The sequence below is a fragment of the Anomalospiza imberbis genome, chromosome 2, assembly GCF_031753505.1.
Source record: "Anomalospiza imberbis isolate Cuckoo-Finch-1a 21T00152 chromosome 2, ASM3175350v1, whole genome shotgun sequence".
In the NCBI taxonomy this organism is placed as follows: domain Eukaryota; kingdom Metazoa; phylum Chordata; class Aves; order Passeriformes; family Viduidae; genus Anomalospiza; species Anomalospiza imberbis.
The window spans coordinates 6880688-6903526 of NC_089682.1; the positions used below are offsets into that span (position 1 = coordinate 6880688).

The 22839-nt window shown below is 41.9% G+C and overlaps 1 protein-coding gene across 1 annotated transcript; it reads left to right on the plus strand.

Annotated features, from left to right (window-relative positions):
- The first annotated feature begins 1850 nt into the window (after positions 1–1850).
- FUNDC1 (FUN14 domain containing 1) lies at positions 1851–13990 on the plus strand. The gene is made up of 5 exons (XM_068179702.1): positions 1851–1996; positions 3650–3806; positions 5636–5711; positions 11708–11836; positions 13357–13990. Exons 1-5 carry the CDS (start codon positions 1966–1968, stop codon positions 13432–13434), a joined length of 471 nt encoding a protein of 156 aa, XP_068035803.1. The 5' UTR covers positions 1851–1965; the 3' UTR covers positions 13435–13990.
- Positions 13991–22839: the final 8849 nt, after the last annotated feature.

Sequence of the window (22839 nt, forward strand, 5' to 3'; positions counted from 1 at the left end):
CTAATTTCAGTTTCAGAGCAGACTACAGAAGGACTTTCTTGTGGAAGATATGTTCTCCCCTCTTTTGGTATGTCTGTAAAGGCTGGTGTAATTAAGGGGTTTAATTAAAATCCAAAATGCTTATTCCATAAAAATAACTTTATGACATAGGGAACAGTGGATTTTTTCCATTATAATTGCCTGTCTTGTGTATTGGCAGTGTAACAGTCCAAGTGAGAAGCTGTAAACACTTTTAAATAATTTGTTTTCAATTTTATTATTTATAAATTATGTTAATTGATGCTTTCTTCATTCATATTGTGATAACGCTCCTAAAGGTGCACTTACTGTGTCAGCCACCTCTATGTTATGGCTCACAATTAAGAAAAAAAGCAATAAAATACAATTATGTGGCTTTTAGCCCATTGAAACCCCACCAATGCATTGAAGGAGGGAGGACACCAGGGCTCAAATTAATTTTTTTCCAATGTTTCACAGCTCACATTGGCTTTAATCTTTGTACTTTGCCTTGCGTTTGATTTTTTCTGGTTATTAATTTTTATGGGGCTCGTGGCACGCAGCTGCTGTCCAGCCATGCCTGCAGCCACTGCTCTGTTCCTCACGCACAGCTGGAGATATTGGGAAGGTTTTGGGGTTCTTACCCCCATCACTGGCATCAATGAGCGCCTCACGGCACAGGCTCGAATAATTGTGAGCGGTTTTGGGCCCCACAGTACAAGAAACACATTGAACTGCTGGAGAGAGCCCAAAAGAGGGCAACGAAGATGGTGAAGGGCCTTGAGGGGAAACCGCGTGAGGAGCGGCTGAGGGCGCTTGGTCTGTTCGGCCTGGAGGACACTGAGGGGAGAGAGACCTCGCTGCAGGTACAGCTTCCTCGTGAGGGGCAGAGGAGGGGCAGGCACTGATCTCTGCTGTGGTGACAGTGACAGGACCCAAGGGAATGGCCTGGAGTTGTGTCAGGGCAGGTTTAGGTTGGATGTTAGGAAAAGGTTCTTCCCCCAGAGGGTGGTTGGGCACTGAACAGGCTCCCCAGGGCAGTGGTCACAGCACCAGCCTGGCAGAGCTCAAGAAGCGTTGGGATAACTCTCAGCCACATGGTGGGATTCTTGCGGTGTCCTGCGCAGGGCAGCCAGCTGGATTCGCTGATCCTCGCAGGTCCCTTCCAGCTCGGGATAGTCCCCGATTCCCAAAGGCGCACCAAGCGCCGCTCCCCCTCAGCTCCGCTTCCCCTCAGCTCCCCCTTCCCTCAGCTCCCCCTTCCCTCAGCTCCCCCTTCCCTCAGCTCCGCTTCCCCTCAGCTCCCCCTTCCCTCAGCTCCCCTTCCCTCAGCTCCCCTTCCCTCAGCTCCCCCTGCCCTCAGCTCCGCTTCCCCTCAGCTCCGCTTCCCCTCAGCTCCCCCTTCCCTCAGCTCCCCCTTCCCTCAGCTCCCCCTTCCCTCAGCTCCCCTTCCCTCAGCTCCCCCTGCCCTCAGCTCCGCTTCCCCTCAGCTCCCCCTTCCCTCAGCTCCCCCTTCCCTCAGCTCCCCCTGCCCTCAGCTCCGCTTCCCCTCAGCTCCCTCTTCCCTCAGCTCCGCTTCCCCTCAGCTCCCTCTTCCCTCAGCTCCGCTTCCCCTCAGCTCCCTCTTCCCTCAGCTCCGCTTCCCCTCAGCTCCCCCTTCCCTCAGCTCCCCCTTCCCTCAGCTCCCCCTTCCCTCAGCTCCCCCTGCCCTCAGCTCCGCTTCCCCTCAGCTCCCCCTGCCCTCAGCTCCCCCTGCCCTCAGCTCCGCTTCCCCTCAGCTCCGCTTCCCCTCAGCTCCCCCTTCCCTCAGCTCCCCCTGCCCTCAGCTCCCCGCTCAGGGACACCCGGGGGGTGCGGGAGGCGCATGCGTGGAGCGGCCGCGAGGGGGCGGCACCGCGGCGGGGCGGGGCGCGAGCGGCCGCTGGGGGCGCCGCGGGGAGGCCGCTCGCCGCCTCGGCACCGGCCAACATGGCGGCGCGGCGGCCCCGCTCCGCCTCAGGTCAGTGCTGGCCCCTTCCCGACGGGAGCGGGGAGGAGGCGGTGCGGCGGGCGCCCTTCCTCCTCTCGGGGGCGGCGGGCAGCCCCCTCCCGCTGCCCGCGCTGCGTCCCGGGGGCGGGGAGGGATGGCCCGGGCTCTGCGCCTCCCCAGTCCGTTGCGTGTCCCCCCGCCACCGCGCGGCCCGGCGCATCGGCCCCGGCCCTCCTGGCATCACCCGGGATAAAGCTCATTCCCGGGATTTAACCACCGGAACCCCTTCTAGCCAGGCCCGCAGACAGATTGAGTGCCGGCCGAGCCCTCCCGGAGCGCGGGGCCGCGCGGCCGGAGGTGCCGGGGGGATGCGGGCCCGGAGCCAGGAGCCTGCAGCCCCCGAGGCCGCCGCATCCTTCACCGTGCGGGGCTGCCCGGGCATCGCTGTGGCCTCGTCGTGCGGCGCCTGTCGGCACTGGCACAGTTCCATGTGCTTGGGGAATGTCCGGAACATCATTTGTCGCATGCAGGAGTGTTTTTGATCAGTAGAAAACGCTCTGGCAGTGTTATTTGCCACTGAACGTGTTATGCTTGTGTACACGAGTTTTGGTTGAAATAATAATAATTTAAGGGCGGAATTAATGTGACTGTTCATGACAGTGTTTTAATATTCTCCATTTAAAGAAGTTAAACATGTTGTCCTCAATACCGCAAAGAAAGAACATTCAATAACAACTTTTCAGCATTATGGATCTCACTATTTAGTACTCAAGAACATGTGGTAATAAAGGGAAATAATGCACACCTATATATATGTACTTCTTGCAGTCTTTGAAGATTTTACCCATACTGATAGTACAAGTTAAAAAGCTGTCAAAATTCTAATAAAATGTGTATATCTACAGACTTACTTTAATTCTGGGTAACAGTTCTAGGTAATAATATAACTTCTTCTGGAATGTCCCACCCATGCAGCTGAATTTAGATTTAACCTTAAATATATTTAAACAAAGTGCACTTCAGTTCATGTGGGTATGTCACAGAATGTGATACTCTTTAAAAATATTTTTCTTTATAAATCTAGACCCATCTCTTTCCTCTGATGTTTGAGTATACACAGTGTTGAGGATCTCTTAATTTGAAGTTGTAGGATGCCTGTTTTTAAAAACATTGACAGGATTCTCCTGCAAACATGGAACTTAACTGAAGTCCCAGTGTCATCTATTTCACTTGTGGAAAAGGAACAGAAGTTGCTTCCTGGCAAATGCTGATGCCTGGTCCTCCGAGGAAAGAACTGGGCCAGAAGTTCTTAATCTTTCCAAGTGTTGGTCTGTCCCTTTGGTTTTTGTTGTTTTTTTTCTGTTTGTGGTGAATGAGCTAACTGGTAGTTTCATCTGATGCTTCTTGGTTCCTGTACTTGATTCTTGTTCACCTTTGTAGTGCCAGGCATGGATTTTATTGATTATAGCACTGCTATAGCCTTCTACACCTTACCTTGGTGGTGGCATAGAATCCCAAAATCCTTTGTTCTGGGAGCTGCTGGACCATAGCTTGTCCACTACAATTTAAACCATTGGATTACGCAGTTAATACCCAAACTGGGTCTGGGGTTTTCACATAGCTTGTTAATTTACACTATAACTGAGAAAATAACATGTTTTAAAATTGCTTTTTTTATTTCAGACCGTGACAGTGACGATGATTCCTACGAAGTGCTGGATTTAACAGAATATGCTCGACGTCACCATTGGTGGAACCGCTTGTTTGGCCGGAATTCAGGACCAATTGTAGAAAAATACTCTGTAGCCACACAGATTGTGATGGGAGGTGTGACTGGCTGGTGAGGGAGCTTCCCTTTCCATAACTGACCTAGACCTTTTACTTTGTTAGAAGATCCATTTCCCAGGGTATTTGAAGCAGATAAATATATGTTTAATGGGATTTCCTTTAGCATTGATCAAGATTATTCATGTGTGAACAATTTTAGCTTGTTACTCTGACTCATCATTATGAAGTGCTTTTTAATAGTGGTGAAACATCAGTTATCCAAGGGAACTCATTCTAGTTACTGTGGAAAGGATTTGGGAAAATGTCAGATCTCTAAAATGACAAGAAATAAATGGAAAATTACTGCATGTAGCTTTTACTTTGTATGGAAAAGCTTGTTTCCTTTCTAGTCTAGATTTAGAAACTTGTATTATGGCTGAGACATATTTACAGGTAAAAGAAATGAAGGGAAGAAGAAAGGATGGCAAAACGTACTTTTAATTAAGAGCCCTATTTCCTGGAGACTGTTTTTTCTTTTAAATTGAGCGGCAGCCATGTTGAGGAAATTCACTCTGATGTTAACTGATACGTAGCCTAGTTATGCTAGAATAATTCATGGTGAAAGCTAGACAGTAAAGATGAGAACTTAAACTGGAAAATGTGGTCACAGCCTGAGCAGCCGTGTCAAGATATTTGTTATTTGTCAGAGGTATTTGAATGGTATTTGTCTATTCCAGTACACAGAAAAACTGTAAATTCATTGAAAAACACCATTATGGTAGCACAGTGACTTTTAAAGAGGGATTATGCAAGAACTGGAAGATGAAATAGACTAAAAATGAAATTATTGTACCCAGGCTCAGTACAGCTTTGTGGAGTGGGTTTAGCTTTCAGTCAGAGTTTTTTATTTGCTTCTGTCGCCTTAAAATTACTTTTAAAAGTTGTATGTGTACGTGTAAACTCAGATGTTTCTAGGGAATAGTTAATCTGGCATCCATAAAAACTGGCTTATTGAATGATCTGGAAAATGCACATTTCAGTATCTGTAGATGCAGATCTCTCTGGGTGCCTACTGATGTATATAAATAAGAATTCACTATTTATATGCAGCGGGAAAAAATTCCCCTCTGTGTGTGGGCCAGTGTTTAGACACACTGGAATTGCCCAGGGAAGTTGTGGAAGCATCAGCCTTGGAAACTCATGTCTGAGCCAGGGCTCTTGGCAGCCTGATCCAGCTTCGAGATTGGATTGGGCTCTGCAGCAGTTTTGGGAAGGTGACTGGCCCAGGTGACCTCCAGAGGCCCTTCCTGCCTTATCATTGTTCTGTAATATCAATATCTGTGCTGTTCTCTCTTTGATGAGGGAGGGTTTGGAGACTGACAACAAGGTAATTTTCTGGTTGCCTTGATCCATTAAAAATAGACTTAACACCATGTCCCAGCAGAGTGCCCTCGCTGAGTTTAACTCTTGTGATAGGGATGTGCTGCTTTTTACTGAGATCTTTCAGTTATGAGTTGTGTAGTTAATATAAATTATGGTTTAATGTATTTACATTCCACTTGGGAACAGTTCTAGTAGCTCTGTTATGTAATTATGTTGTGCTTTATTAACATGCTAAGTTTAATAGCAGCAAGATCTAGGGATCTCAAGGTTACTTTAAAGGGGCCATCAGACAGCCAGGAACAAGCGACCATTACTCACACTGTCTTGTTTTAAACGTTGTTAATTTAATGTTTCTTGCATTAAATAGCCTTGATTTTTAAATTTGTAAATATGAAATGATACATTTGCTTTTTAAATGAAATAATGGTAATAGTTGTAGTCAGGAATTGTGTAGTGTGGCATTGTTCAGCAGAAAACTTCATTAGACTGGTTTTTTTTTTGTTGTTTTGTTCCCCTAAGGTGTGCGGGATTTTTGTTCCAGAAAGTCGGAAAGCTTGCAGCAACTGCAGTAGGAGGTGGCTTTCTTCTGCTTCAAGTATGTAGCATTTCATGCTTTATAAGTTGGCAAATGTTATTTACTAAACAACAGGAAAAGCACAGCTGTTGGGTAACATTTAATTTGGAAGGCTTCTTATCTACTTCATCTTTTTAGTCTTATCAGTCAAAACCTTATATTTGAGCTAGAATATTGTGTACAAATGTACAAAGGAGACATTTCTAAAATCAGTGGTAAGTCAGAATCTTCTCTGTCCTGTGAAACAGTTTGTTGTAAGACGAGAACTTCTGTGCAGAAGCTGAGGTACTGTGTGTGATTCGATGTTGCCAGATGAGAGGAACTGCCTGTAAACCTATGGTTAGGGAGAATTTAAAATGTGTTTGTTTTACATTGCTTTGATAATTTTATCACAGCTTCAGGCTGCTTTGGCAGTTGCCTGGAAAGCTTGTTCTGGTCCCAGTATGAGCTGTGTTTTTCTGTTTTCTCCCCTTGCCATGTTTTATCTATTGAATCTCTAAAGCTGGCTGAATTTTGACAGCTTCATTGCATTCCTCTCTCTGCTGGCTTTCGGGTTCAGAAGTTTTTAATTATGTTATCTGGCATGATCATTTGCATTTTTCATCAGATAGTGTGATTAGGGGAGGATATATTTCAAAAAAACCTTTGAATTAAATGAAACTTTAAGTGAAGGAGAATTTCATGTGTCCTGAAGATGCCAGGATTTCACTGGCATTTTTCATGTCGTAATACCTGTGAGCTTCTCATTTTTCCCCAGATTGTTCTAGGGGATATAGATTGGTGCCTACTTAGGCTCAATGATACACAATTTCTTGAGAGGGGAGGTTAAAGATACATTATTTCTTTCCAGCATCACCCTGGAGGGTTTCTGAAAGGCATATCCTGCTTTTATTTCTTTTGATTATAGTGGCTGGTGCAGCCAAGCACTGATCAGGAAGGGTGGGGTGGTAACTGCTGCTGTGTAATACATTGCAATGTTGCTGTTGTGTGAAGTACACATATTTTCTTCATAGTCATAGTCCCCACTGATTTGAGGGCTAGTTTGGTTTTTCCTCTTCCCATGTTTTGTATGCTATTGGTTGTAATTCTATGAATGATAATAATTTTATCAATATGACTGAAGAGCTGCCAGTCAGAGGCACCCAGGATGGAGGCAGCAGATTGCTGCAGGTGCCTTCCTCAGTACTCCTGACTACAGGAAGCTGAAAGGTTAAAGCTGAGACCTGTAGACAAAGGAGAATGGAAATTGAATAAAACACATCACTTGTGCAGCATTTTTGCTTGTTGAGCTGTGAAGTTTGGGGAGCTTTCCTGTACATGCAATAGATTTGCCATGTGTTTGAGTGTCTGATTTCTTGGTTGATCTCATTTACACTGAATCCAAAAAGGAATGTTATCCAAGAGGAAATATGAGTTAAGTATTTTGATTGGATTGTCTATATCTTAAGTAAGATCAGATTCTCCTGAAAGGAAATGAAGTAAATGCCTTAGTCTTTCTTTTAATTCAAAACATTTTGCATTTTAAGGCTGAGTCATAAATTCTATGGTGTAATTGCATTTCTGTAGTCTTTAATTTTTTCATTTAAAGATCACACATCTTGATTCTATGAATACATGTTCAGTGCTTCCCCTGAGTGGGCAGAAGAGTATTTCAGCACATTACTAGAAAGTTCCTTTTTATCTGTAAATTTCTCTGAAGTTGCAGATTTCATTTCAACTGCTGATTGCAATATTGACATTATAATTACATGCTAGAACAAGAATAATAACTACAGAAGGCAAGATTCTTGGCTAAAGCCTATTCAGTGAAACATTTCAGTCTTAAAATTTAAAAAATAAATTTTTTTCTTCAGTGGGTGATGACTTCATCTCAAGAAATGTCGAAGGAAACTAAAAGCAATACATTCTTCAGTGTCAGTTTTTACAGGAAGCAAAAGATTTTTCATGTTTTTGTAAGTGATATAGAACTTCAGTCTTAATACAGATTATCGAAAAGTAGTTAGAGAAAAAGAATAAAAATTACATTAAATTTGCACAGTTTTTCAAAATCATGGATCTGTTATCACATCTTTATGGTGAATATTTCCACACCTTAATTTGATTAATTCTTATTGTATTATTAACTATGCTTTTTTTTGTGAAATAGATGTAGTTCTTCAAGTATGCTGGTATAAGAGCAATATGTAGGCACTATATTAAGGAATATATAATGCATTTCTCTTAACAAGTAAGGGATTTTCCTTGTGTAAGTTCTCATTTATGCAGCACAGTTTGCTAAAATCCTGAAGAGCAGGGAAGTTCGAACTCATGTACTCTCGGTTCTACCGTAATGAATTGGTTAAAAACAATTGTTCTTAATAAGCACCTAATAGCTCTTTATTTTTGAAATCCTGTATCCTCAAGAGCAGTTTCATTGTCTTTTGTTCTGCAGTGAGCATACAAATGACAGCTTTTTCTTTTCTGTGTTGTCTATTACTTAATAATGAAATTAGATTCTTATTCAGTTATTTGTGCTTTCACTTACACATTTTTCCTCATCCCATTAATATGCCATTGATGAATTAAATTGAATTCTTCATTAAATTATGTTCTAATTTAGGAAAGGTAAATATGTGAAAACAACACAAGAAACAAAATAAACTCTGAGATGTCCTTGGCTTTATCTTGTACAGGGGTTTGTTGCTAGTGCACCATGATGATCAAGGAATCATAGCATGGGTTGGGTTGGAAGGGACCTTAAGGACCATGGCATTCCAACCCAGTGTGGCATCCAGTGACATTCCCAGGGAGAGACCAACCTGCTTCTGGGGCTGGGGGTTTAGTGAGGAGATGTTGGATTCAATTTTGTGTTGAATATCCCACAGTTGATGTGTGCACACTTAGAGGGAATATTCAGTGGAACAGCCAAAGCAAATGGGAGCTGGGAGTTGGCCTGATAGAGAAGTGCCAAGTTTGTGGCAGGTTCTGACATGGAGGGACAGAGCGTCTGTGCCTCTGTAGCCTGCAGTGCTGGCAGTGGGGACAGTGGAGCCGTGCCTGCAGGTGGTGGCTGAGGGTACAACCTCTGCAGTTCAACTCTTACACAAAGTCTTGTGTCACTTCTCAGTCCCTCCTTGTCAGTGTGTGTTGAGCTTAGAGACTTGTCAGATCTGTTGTGGAAACTGGGGGTTGTCCCTTCCTAAACAGCAGATAATACCTCAAAGTGCCTGTGGGTTCTGTGCCCTGCAGCTGAGCTCACCTGTGCCTTTGGCATTGCTGGGGCTCTTTTAGTGTGAGACATTTTGCCTTAAGGAAATTAAAACTCTTTTGTCCTATCTTGCTGTACAGATTTTTTGCTCCAAAACATTTTTCTGCTCATTATTCATGTTAATGTTTCACAATAACAAAGTACCTACATGCCTCTCCAGTATCACCCCCAAAATGAGGTCTGCTCTTGAAGATTCTCAGTTTTCCTTGATTAATGTCAAGAAAGGTAACACATTCGTAGTGTTCCTTCACTGATGTATTTCTTCAACTGCCTTTTTGAAAAAAATCTGTTATTTTTTCAACACTTTTGGAAGGTCTTGAGCAAATAATGAGCTATGAGATATATAGATAAGTATATAACATATGTGCTATTCCATTATCAGATATAGAGAGATTGCTGTATAACCTAAAATCCACTCCCCCATAGGTCTCTTTAATAATATGTGCAATTAATATATATAGACCTATATGACTCCTTAATATATCCAAGTATGGATTTATTACTTATATTACTTGTTATTTTACTTGGTTTTTGTAGGGCATGAGTTTAAAAAAACAGTAAACTTTCAGAATTTGCATTTCTGTAAATTTACTGTTATAAGCAAGTATATTTTTATGGTACATTGGAGTCTAAAAATTGAAGTCTGTTTTTTCAGCATTTGAGTTCAGGGGTATTATTTCTGCACTTATATATGAAATTATGTAATTAGTGGGGTTGCAGCCAAAGTAGATATGACACAGGTTCTGTCACTGCCAAAGTACAGGGTTTTTTTCTTCTCAGTTAAAAAAATTTATATTCAAAACATTACCCTCTCTTGCTTATTTCATAAACACTCAATAAGAAGAATTTGGGATCTCTTATTTCAGGGCTACAAAGTTCAGGGAGAAAGGATGTCTGGTTTTGATACAAGTGTAAGCTCTGCAGTAGTTACAAACAGATCTTAATTAAAAACTTCTGCCTCATCTTTGTGCTCTCTGGATAACTGAGCTAATTAAAGTTGTCTTAATGAAATGTTTCTTCCAAGAGCCATTTGCATTTTACAAGCAAGCAGATACATTAGCATTTCTTACATTGTGTTGGACTGAGTAGATCAGTCACATTTAATTTTCAGTTGTATGAGTGAAAAGGCACCAATTCAATGCCGGGGCCTTTTTTAAATTCTTGTGGTCATGTTAAATTCGTAAAATAACAATTGCCACAATGTGCAGCTGTTTTTCTTTTCCTGATATGTCATCCACTGACTGGATGTGCAACCAGTACAGTTTTCAAACAGGTTTCCTGCTTTCATACTGTACAGACAGCCCTTAATGAGCTGTCCCTGCCTGGCACTAGTGCCCATGTGAATAAATGGTTTTACAGTAGACAGGCAAAGTCAATTAATTTGTTATTAATTACATTCAGAGGCATGAAGTAAAAGAGAGTTTAAAATATAGTAATTTCATTTTGAATTTGTCCAGTGAATTGTTTTATTTAATTACGCAAAGGTGGAAACTGAAGTTGACTTTGTTGCAGAGGTGAGCTTCTAGAAGTTTTGTTTTGAATTCAGACAAAATCTGTCTGACACTTGTTTAATTTTATCTTTTTTCTAGATTATGAAATCCTCAGTTTGTGGTGAAATAGGTTGCTTAGATACTGTGGCAGTTGTAGTACAAGCTAGATGGTCTAATTTCAGTTATTTGGTGGAAAGATCCATGTGAAAGTCAAACTTCAGAGCCTGTAAGTGATATGAAACTAAACATAACAAATTGTGTATTTAGGCTGAACGTAATAAATTGTATATTTAAATACCTATTCCACAGAAGTTCATTATCTGTGACTTATGTTTACCAACTGGACAGTTTGCATAGAAGGCTGGTAGGTAAATTGGATGGATTTCCCACCCACATGTGACCTTAAGAAGTACCTGAGAAATCTCACACTTTACAAAGAGTTTTTGTATAACAGTCATTTGTATGAAAGTTTAGTGGTTTATAGCTATTTGTCTTAACAGTTAAAATAACCAGTAATCCTTAGTTTTGATTTTTTCTCTTTTTTTCCCCCAAATGATGGGTTGTTTAACTGTTTTCTAGAACATGCACCACTCAAATATTAGTAACAGAAATAAGACAAAGGTTTGGGAAGATGGTTAGACATGCTAAAAAATTTGGAAGTTTGTGTGTAAATTGGTATGAACCAGTCTCCTCAAACGTATTAATTTTTCTGATTTTACAGAACTTGTGCTGTTCTCAGGCTGTGTTATTTTTCTACTTAATGGTTTTGTTTTGTAAGAAGGGTGAGAATTCTCTTGTAATGAATACTTTTTTTTTTTTTTTGTTGGACAGTTTAAATTGGGTAGGATAAAACAAAGAGTTTTCAGTGTTTCTAATGATCATTTTGATTAGCCCCAGATACCCTCACAAATCAGAATTCTACAATTCTGAAAGAAGCTGAAACAAAAGAGTTTCTTCATTGTTCTCCTATGAATGTATTTTTCTTACAAGTAAAGTTACAGTAAATGCTGAAGGAAAAACATTGCACAGCTTTTATAACTAAAAAACAGAGAACTGGTAAAATTAACAAGCGTCTACTGAACTTTGCCACTGCTTGTTCTAATTTGAGCTGCTGTCACTGAGGAAGAGGTTGGAGGCAGAGAACCTGCTGAAATTGGAAGAATGTCTTTTCCTGTATCTGTAATAAGTAAAAATAAAAACAATTTTATAGGCACCAAGACAATGTATTTTGACTCATGAAATGTGAATTGCAGCTGTACTAACTGCTTTTATTTCCCTAGATTGCTAGTCATAGTGGATATGTACAAGTTGACTGGAAGAGAGTTGAAAAAGATGTAAACAAAGCAAAAAAACAGTTAAAAAAGCGTGCAAATAAGGCAGCTCCTGAAATCAACACTCTAATTGAAGAGGTGAGTTAAAGGTGATAAACTCTTTTTTACCCATCAGGTTTTCTTACCTTCCACTGCAGGTGATAATGAGTTGGAAATGTAGATGCAAACCTGGAACACATCAAAAATAGTTTGGCTTTATAATTTAAAGTTATCAGATTGTGCTGTCTTTTATTCAGTCAGCTTTCTGGTTTGGTCACTGTTAAAAATGGCACACAAATTTGTTCTTGGCAGGTGACAAAGCCAGTAAGGTCATGACATGCTAAAAGTTCAGGATGGTGTGGGTAAAACATGGTAACTACAAAGACAAAACCCAAATCTTTTTAGACTGCTGATAGTAGAATTGCTTGTCTGGACAAGAATGACTTTTTTGCAGAAAAGCTGTAGCTACTTTGTAACAGGAGTTGTGATTTTATCTCACTTTTATACATTTTGGAGAATATCTGTCTGCAGAATCTGCCAGTTGCCTGCTATGTTGAGAAGAGGTAGTTGTGATACTGATCAGTGTCACTGGGGCTGTTTCACCCTGTCATTTGAAGACTTCCATGTAATCAATTTTGTGGTTGTTTGGGGGTTTTTAGTGCCTGTTTTTACATTTTTTTCACGTTCCGTACATGCAATCTAAGTTTCATTCTGAATAACTGAGAATCCTGACTGGGAATGTGCTGCAGACAGTGAAAAAGCAGCCACACTGCTCTTCTGTAATTAATGAGTTTTGACATCTCAGGTTTAACCTGTATGGAGTTGCATATCGATTGATAAAAAATTACCTTAAATTTTAATGTGAATATGAACTGAAAGTTCAAGATTGAGGGTTTTCTTGCTGCTTCTGTGCCTCAAATAGCTTAACCTCTCCTTCACTACTGCCCTGTAGAAATGGGTGGAATAGGATGGGGTTTTTTGTTTTCCTTTGTTTTCTTTTTTCCTCTCAGATTACATGACTTTCTTGTAACTTTGTGTTAGTTGCCAATCTGGAGTGTTTGAAGCAGGTGATTTATGAAATGTCACATTTGATAAAAGGTGTTATACTCTGTGCTGCTGCTTCATGAAATACTCTACACCCATGTCATCATACATAAGTGGGTTTTATTTCTAGGATTAAGTTGTTAGGAAGCTGGCTCATAATGGAGTGTATTTCTTTTCCAATGATCTACCAAAAAGCAGTATTTTTTCTTTTAAAGAATTATCACGTGATCACAATTGAAGTCATGGTGGTGCTCGTGCTTTTTTTGACATGGTAGTTTGTAAAACATGTCTTGTTTTAATCAAAACAAGAGTGGTATTGGCATGAAAATGCTGTAATAATTCCTCTGTGTTTTGACTTTTTTAAGGTTCACTGTATTTTAAAAATATTCTTAAAGACAGCTGAGAGTCAGTTTGCATTACGTTGGTGCCACCTATTTTTATATGGCTTTAGACACATCTCTTCCCACTGCACCCTTCTCCACAAGTTTAGTGTTTTTGTTTCCAGGAAGTTGTGATATGTATAAAATAATAATGTCAGACACAATTAACTTTATGAATATCACTTTTCTTCTCAGTCAACAGAATTTATCAAACAGAACATCGTGGTGTCCAGTGGCTTTGTTGGAGGCTTTTTATTGGGGCTGGCGTCGTAAGGACCCGAACGTCTCTTCCAGATGGGATCCGTGTCGGCCAAGATCAGTTGTGACACTCTCTCTGCAAGGAGTGTGGGTCACTGGGCCTGCCAGAGCAAGACAAGAGGACTAGCTAGACAACTTGGGAGCTTTTACATTTCAGGCTTTTGCCTCTTGAAGCTTGGTAAAACTAGGATTTGCTGAAAAACTGTGCAGTGTGCTCATTATAGCTTTTCTGGGCAAAACTGGTTCATCCTCATCATGTCTCTTTTTATCTATGGCCTTTCAAGATCTAGCATTTTTTAAAATGTTATTCTTGGAATATAGCTATGTAACCATACTATAAGAATGAAAACTCCATTTCTATGTTTTCAGTTAAATACTGTTTATTTAAAAAGTATTTTTCTTCATGCTGTAGTAGGTAGTATCAATGACTACATACTGTATATGATATTGTGTTTTCAGCCTCCTGGCTGTCCATCTTCTTTGGAAGTCACTGCAATAATCTGTAATACCTTTTTACAGAGTATTAAATAACAAAGAATCATGAGCTTATTAAAGGTGAAAATTAACTTTGGCCTTTGTGTACATAAAAAATAAGAAAGTCTTTCAATTTTAGCCTGCAGGGACCTGGTGCCAGTGTTTGCCCAGACAGGTTTTTAAGGTAGTTTTAGTGACTTGTTACCGAGTTATTCTAAAGAAGCTCATAATCCAAACAAACACTCAGTGCATTTTGATGCATTTCAGAGTTGAACCTTTCAGAAGTTTCTACCCAAGGAAGAGTTTGCCGTGCCCAGATTTCTCTGGTTTTTACTGTAGCAGCAGATGAATGTGAACTGGAATCTCTCTCACCAGGGTTCTGTTGGGTTGCTGTTCACTTCTCTGAGCAGCAATAGTGGTTCAGTAGCATCAGATGGATTGATGAGTGTGAGCCTGGATACACAGGACATGGAATGTTGGACTTATTAACCTGCTAAATATTTAGATTTGTGCATCCCTGAGCTCCAGAGGTTTGTATTACATGTTGACCTCATGTTTGTTGTGTGCTTGTGGCCAAAGTGAGTAAGGTATGAAGCATGTCCTGCATACCTCTGAGCTTTAAGGGTTTCATCAAGCCTGGTTAAGTCTTTGGAAAATAAATCTTAGCACACACACCCCCAAACCCAAGGTACATGAGTGGCCATGAATCCTAAATATTTTGTTTTAAATTGACTCTCTGAAGTTATATAAGCACAGTTGCATTTTATTGGAAATGGGAAGCCCAAGGAAGAATGCGTCTGCTGGGTTATCTGGGATTTAGAGTAAAACAAAGAAAGATGAAACTGTTAAAATATGAAAGCTTTTGCTGTGATGTTCAGCCCAAGGAATAATGGGAAGGTAACCAACCAGTCAGCTTTTTTCTGCTGATGAAGCTCATGGGTTTTTGGCACATCCAAAGGGCACTGAAGCCAACTGACATGAGTCATCCACCCTGACTGGAATGAACTGGGTATTCTGAAGGGCTTTGGGGATCTAGTGACCATCTCAGTACCATGAACGTGTAAATGTGCATTTTTGGTGTACTTTGTGAGAGGATTACAAAGGAGCATCCTTTAGTGAGCTTGTTAAAAAGGCTGCTCATATGACCAAGGAATATACTTCATTGTTAGAAGTAGAATGAAAACCAGAAGTAATAGTAGGATGCAAGAGTGATTTCTGCAGAAAAAAGTTGTTCTGCTGTTCTGTTGACATTATCTGAGATTTTCAGTCAATAGATCAAGAATTGATTGAAATACATTTGAGGCTTCTGTAGTTTTATTTTTTGAGTTAGATTTCATTTTTTAAGCCTTTGGAATAAGAGACATAATGTTGTACATGTAAAACTGTCTGAGTGACTAAAAAGGCAAGGAGAAATGGTGTTACTGAAAAGGTGAACACTGGTGATTTGTGCTAGGATTGGCTTCATGTCCTGGAGTCCTGACTGGAAAAGGAGAATGGCTGCTGGCACAGCAGGACTTGCTGATGCAGTTCCTTGGGCTGGTGAGGCAGAGGGGATGTGCCAGCAGCTCCAGGTACAGCTGGCAGGGTGAGGTGGTGATGGAGTGGCAGCTGTGGTAAAGGACCAAGCTCTCCTTGCAGCTCTCCTTGCAGCTCTCCTTGCAAATACCTGAGATTTTTTAATGTGCCAGCTCAGACCAGTCTCACCTGTGTGAGGGGATGCTCTGTAAAGGTACAGTCAAAAAATGAATGCTGATGGGGTTGGGAATGGAGTGTAACAGGAATATTGGGTTTCTGGGGGTAAAGTCTTCTCTGGGATGATTTCAGAGTTACTGTTGCCCTCTCTGACAAAAGGCTAAGAAGATTCAGAGGAGCAAGGCTGGTGGGGCCCTGGCACAGGTTGCCCAGAGAAGCTGTGGCTGCTCCTGGATCCCTGGAAGTGTGCAAGGCCAGGTGGGATGGAGCTTGGAGCAGCCTGGGATAGTGGAAGGTGTCCCTGCTCAAGGCAGGGGGGTTGGAACTGGATGATCTTTAGGGTCTCTTCCAGCCTAAACCATTCTATGGTTTCATGATTCTAAAGGAAAAACATGTAATAAAAATTTCTGAAGACCATTTTTTTGTGTGGGGAGGGAAATCAGTTTTAGAAAGCTGATTAAGAAAGAAAGTGTTAGAAATACTTAAATTAATGAAAGGCTGACCCAGCATTGCTATAGTTTTTATTGTATAGCTGAAGAACTTATAAGTGGAAAACATGGACCTGGGAAATGGGAAGCAGTGGGAAACAGCTTTCCATAATGCCCAGTGGGTCTTTGGAATTAATTTCTGTTGTGTGCTACTGAGATCAAGGAAGAGCCCTTCATTCAGGGAGAGATGGGGCAACATCGCAAGAGTCTCATTTATATCTAAAGGTGGGAGAAAAACCACTTTAGATTTCTCTGGCCATAGTTAATAGTATTTGGTACAGTTCATGATAAAATTCTAGCTGATCCTTCCTTTTCCCTCTACAGACTTGTGCGAATTTTTCCCCTCAAGTAGTTGTTAGCAGCCATTTTTCAAAGTTGAATGTTAAGATAATGATTGAGGAAGGCATGGCATATATCCCTCTAGTGAACAGCTTTTGAAAGTTTATTAAATAGTGCATTTGGGGAGAGATTGCTAATATTTGTTTTCTGTTATCTTAATGGGATAATCTATTTCCTGAAATAATTTGTTTTTAGTTAAAGAAGCATTGGGCAGTAAATTTTAATTTAAGGTGAGATGCCAGTGTGATCTTATTACTGAATTTTAAGAGGCCAGAATATGGCTAAAACTTTGAAGGCTGTTTCTGCTTCAGCAGCCAGACTGAAAATTAGAATGTTGTAGTTAAAAGATAGAGCTGTCTCCCAGATTCAAGTGCATTTGTCATGAGGGCTTAAGAGGGGGAGAGGCAAGCAGTAAAATGCAGGAGTCAGGACTGTAATTCAGTAATTCTGCCTATGCAGACTCCATAAATTACAGTGAATTCAGTAATATGAAAAAGCTTTAGTAATACCTCCCCCTAACCTTTTGAAAATTGTTGGAAATCTCAAAGAATTACTTTAAAAATCAATTTTTTATGTATGTACCTCCCTGGGGCCTGTAGGTTATAGTGGAAAAAGATAATGTTCACCCAAACTAGAAGAACATGACATTTTGGAAGGGAGATTGGGCACAAAAAAAAAAAGAAAAAAGAAAAAAGTTTAATTCAGCCTAGGACTGTGCATGGGCTGGGTGGATGGTGGGGGAGAACAAGAGTCAAATCTAGCAGGGGAAGGAGGTGCCATCCTCCCTTGTTGGGTTGGGAAGCGGGTCTGATGCAGTGTGGTGGCATCCCAGTACTGGGACATGTGGGAGAGCTGGTGTTTCTTATCTTGGGGCAGTTTGGGAAGTGAGTCAGCTGCCATTCATCAGGACCTGTAAGACCAGAAGCCAATTTTAATTAAGATAATTGTGGGGTGAGTGTGCACAAAACATCTGATGCCAATACAGCACAGCCCAAACCCTTGGTTATGTGTGGTCCCACATTCAAGCTTGGAGGCATCTAAATCTTGGAGTGCTGTGGGACGTGGCACAGAGGTGTCATGTGGGATTTTGTGCTCGCAGCCTGGGCTGGACTCAGCGCAGCAAACTCCAGCACAACTGGTGCCAGGCTTGGACTAGGAAGTCTTGCTGGACCTAGGCTGACTCCAACTCATAGCTTGGGTAAACCAGTGCAGTGGTACAAATTTGCATAGTTCACGGATTCTGCACTCAGAGGTTTTCCGCCTCCCTCACCCTCTCCTTTTCACAGTTCCTCAGAGCAGTCTGTGTTCCTGCCTCTCTGTTGTAGTTTTGCCTGCCTTCTGTTTTTTCCACAGCTCCCAGGAACAGAGCACCAGTTCATACACTGAACTGTGAAAAAGAGGAAATTCAGTGCTTCAAAATGAGGGGAAGTTGGGATAAAATCCCACAAGCCAGCTCAGCTATGGGACTTCCCAACAGTAAGTAATGCCACTGGTTTAGCTCAGGGAAGCTGGAGGCTACATTCCATTACCTTTCCCTGGGAAACCTTTCCTTCTTCCTAGACCAGTGCTCTACCTTCCAAACCATAAGGTGTTTTGTGAGATAACCTTGGTCTCTGCTGCAGGCACATTCTGGGGTGTGGATGTATCTCAGTGTTCATGGAGCATGGACAGGAACTTGGGTCTGGTCATCTCAAAGTTTACCTGAAGTCATTTGTAAACAGTTGAATGAGCTGCTTGAGGTGGGAATGCTCTGACAGGACGAAAGGAAAGCAGGTTACACCCAGGACATTTGGCTGCCCATTTGGTAGGATGCTTACCAAGGAACTGGAATATATTTTTATATATTCAGTCCTTGATTAGGCCTTTTTGATTTCACCATCAAACCACACAAAATCAAGTCCTCGTAGCCCTAATCTGTTATAAAACCCGTTTCTGCACATGTGGACTATAAATTTTTTAAAAATACTTAATAGAAAATGTTAATCCACAAAGAGAATTGAGTTTTGAACTATATGATTCCCATTTAATATAGATAATTTGATTTTTTGTCACAAAAAGAGGCACTCAAACACTTGCCATACACATTCATGAGACTTGGAAAATTAGGACCAATATATCTAGCATGATTTGTAATTTTACATCTTATTTTCTTGAAGTATTAATGATGAAGTAGAGGTTATTCTGTTTTCTTGTGTGCTTAACAGACACCGACCTCATATTGCAGCCAAATTTCAGATTTTTGTTTACAGATTTCAAATCCTCTCCAGTGAGGCAATCAAATGCCTTGATAGCCTACATGTTGCTGTGACAGAAATCTAAGCCAAAATACATCTGAATTAATCTGTAAATGTAAAAAGCCCTACAGATGTGTGAAAAGAATGTTTGAAAATCAAGAGTTGCCAAATATTATTTCAAAATCCACTTGGGCCAATAAAGAGGAGGAAGGAAAATTAACAGCAATCAGGGAGTCTATATTCTTAATGTTCTTATAACAGTGTATGACTGTTAAAAACATTAAGAAAATACCTTTCTACAACATAATAATATTTTTCTATTTATATGGAATATAAATATATCATATGATATATGAGATCTGGTTTTCAGACTTAAAAGCTGAGTTGCATGCTGGCTTCTTTAGATTTGTTTTTTCTATTTTTCTATTTATATGGAATATAAATATATCATATGACATATGAGATCTGGTTTTCAAACTTAAAAGCTGAGTTGCATGCTGGCTTCTTTAGATTTGTTTTGAGGCTGCATGCTCAAGTACAGTCAGGCAGGTGCTTCAGTGACTCACCAGTTTGTACGTGAAAGCCAAGGTAGAACAAACCAGGGAAGGGATGCACAGCTCTTTCCTCTTTTGATATTGTTACAGGAATCTCTGGTTTGGCTTTGAGACCCTTGGGTAGTCTGCGCAGAATCAGGAAACCAGGCAGTGCTCACGGTGAGGGAGTTAAGGGTAAGGCACAAGAAGAGGAATTTGTCTGTCAGAACGTGGGTGTTAAGCTGGTTGCCCTGTATCCTGCTTATGTCCATGTTCTGGGGCAAATCTGCCTTACTGGGAATCACAGAATCACAGGATGGTTTGGGCTGGAAGGAACCTTAAAGATCATCTTGTTCCAACCTCCTGCCCTGGGCAGGGACATCTTCCACCAGACCAGACTGCTCAGAGCTCCACCCAGCCTGGCCTGGGACACTTCCAGGGATGAGGCATCCACAGCTTCTCTGGGCAACCTGTGCCAGGGCCTCATCACCCTCACAGGGAAGAATCCTCCTAACATCTGATCTAGACCTGTTTGAAGCCATTCCCCCTTGTCCTGCCACGCCATGCCCCTGCAAACAGCCTCAGACTTTTCCACTGGCCTCCTTCAGGTACTGGGAGGCCACAATTAGGTCACCCCAAAGCCTTCTCTTTTCCAAGCTGAACAATCCCAGTTTTTCCTTGGCCTTTTGAACCTCATAGGCAGAGGTTGCAGGAGTAGCAGCTCTGCTGGGGAAGGCCTGGAGGTTATGGTGGACCTGGAATTTGAAGGAACCCTGGAGTCACTGCATATGGCAGAAAACACAGGCTGAGGTGCCTCAGGAGGAGCGTGGTCAGCAGTTATGGAAATTTGTTATCTGCCTGTCTGTACTCGGCCCTGGGGGATCTCACCTGGAATACCATGACTGCTTTTGGGTCCTCCAGTTCAAGGGAGGTGCTGAGAAAGAAGAAAGGATCCAGAGAAAAACACCTAAGCTGCTGAGGAGTCTAAAGCATCAGGGCTACCAGGGGAGCTGAGGTTGGTCAGCCTGGGGAAGGCTGAGGGTGAATCTGAGGCAGCTACAGCCACCTGAAGGGGAGTCACAAAGGTGATGGAGCCAAACCCTTCCCAACAGGGGCAGCAGCCACAAGAGCTGTGGCTTGGGAAGGTCACACTGGACATGAGGAAAAGATCTGCCAGCAGGAGGGTGGTGCAGCAGCGGGACAGCTCACCCAGGGAGGCTTTGGGTGCTCCCTCCTCAGGAATTTACAGGATTTGGCTGAACAAAGCTGACCTGACACAGCCCTGGCTGCTGCCCAATCATCCTGCTGTGAGCAGAGAGCTCCAGCTCCAGTTCCCCTCCTGGGAACATCAGGTGTTTTTATCCCACTTGGCCCCTCCATCCTTCTCCTGTCTTTAGCCTTGTGCTCCTTCCCACCAACACCTCTCTTCTTACTGTTCACACAGAGCAGGAAAAATAGATGCTGAGGGAATGTGGCACCACAATTAATTCCAGGTTTTCACTTAAAAGAAAAAAGCAATTTTTATTTATTTATTTTCTCAGCATTGGAAAAGTTAGAGACCTGCCAGGGTTTATTTTTTGGTGATATAAGTTTTGCTTTTAGAAAATTAAGATCCTCTGGTAGCTGACACACAGGAATTCATGTATGTGTGTGGTTTGCTTGGAGCTGTTGCAGCAAATTCTTAAATATGGAACAGCCAGAAAAAAATGTATTTCTTTCTTTTTTTTTCAGTAGGCACTCCTACACTAATTTAAAAATAGTAAACTGGGGCAAGGTAAGTATCACAGAGCCTGATGTGAAAAAAATACATTGATAGAAAATAAGGAATAGAATATGTGATGAAGATTGACACTGTAAGTTAAAAAAAAGGAGAGGGAAAAAAATAACACAGAATAATGGAAGATGCAAAGTGATTAGGGAGCACCAAGAGAGATGGGAATGGAAAGTTGGTGACAGATGAGGCTGATAAGGCAAAGGGCCTAAAGGAATTCCTCGCCCCAGTAATCACAAAGGGAGCAGAAGGCAATATCCCAGGAACTGGGATTTGTTTTCCTCAGGGAAGGAAGGAAAATGTCAAAAGGTTTTACTCTTGCACTGGAGTGGATAATAAGGCAATTAGTACTATTAAAAAGTTCTCAGAACACCCAGACTGGAGTAATAAATCATATCCTAGGATTGTAAAGGGAGTGGGAGATGCTGGAAAGCTTTTGTGGGACAGTTGTGATGACTTACTGGAATGGGAATTACTGAGGACTGGTGAGTGTTTAATGAAGTTTGGGCATTTACAGATCTCTAAGCTTGACTGCACTTGACCTCAGGAGAAACTAGACACTGGTGAGTCATGGCTGTGTAGATTTGTAAGTGGCAACATGAATTTATTATTAAAAATACACCATTTTAACACACATGCCACGGGAGAAGTATATAATACAAATTATTTGAAGTCTGCTGCACAAAAGATTTATGCAAATAATCTCTATTAATAGGATTTCTCAGTGCAAATCCTTTCTCGACAATAGAAGAGCAATGGTATGCTTATGATTTACTTTTGCAAAGGGTTTCTGACATTTCTACAATTACAAATGGTGGTTTTCCCTACATTAGGGATATTAGAGAGGAAGTAACTGGTAACCTTTTGCAAAGCTCTGTAAATATGTGAAGGATGCATTTTCTCATCCACAGGTTGAATAAGAAGGGAGAGGGATACAAATCCTTCATATGCTATACCTACCCACACCTTCTTTTGGTCTCCACATCTTTGTATTGCTTGATGCATTTTAGAAAGAAACACAAATCCTTTATAATATGGTTTAACTGCTGCCATTAAAAATAAAATAAAAGCAACAGGCAAACTTCTCTGCTTGATGTTGTGGGCTGGTTGAGCCCTGTGTTGCCCAGAGGAGCAAGATCTTGTTATCTTCATCCATCCCAGGGACTGGAGCTCTGGGGGCTGCCTGTGGTGGGGGTGACAGGGCATGGAATGACAGCCCAGGCTCATCCTACTCCCCGCCTGGAGCAGCCTCAGATGAAAAAGGGTTGAAGGAATAAGACCAGGCAGGAGGAAGGTCACTCGCTGCAGAGGGTGTTTCATTTGCTTTCCCCTACAGCTGCATTCAGTTCCTTCCTTGGGGAGCACCACAGGGACCTCTGTTCAAGGGGAAAATAAATAAGGAAATGGGATGGAAAAATCAGAAGTGTTTGAGTGGAGCAGCCTCTGCAAAAAGCGTTTGGATAAACCAGTCCCTCTCCAGCTGGCAGGAGGAATCAGCTGCCGGAAGATTCCAACAAAAGGGTGGACAAGATGCTTCCCAGAGTGCTTCCACAGTGCCCAGCACCAGCAGCACACCCCTGACTGGGCTGGCCAGAGGAAATCAGTGAGGCAGGAGCTGTGGGAGCAACAGCCTGTGCAGAAAAATCACCACTGGGAAAATGAGAGCAGCGTTCAGGGACACAAAGGTCACCTCATCCACAGCATCCACCCTGCCCAGTGCACTGACACAGCACCTGCCTGAGGGGCTTCTCCTCCAGGGCTTGTGCAGGCCCAGGTCCCAGCCAGGTGTCAGTGGGACACCACCATCCCTGAGGGTGGCTGTCAGACCCTCAGAGATCCTGCGATCCTCGTGTGTGTGGGGTTGTTGTCGGGTCTCACTCCCTGGTTGG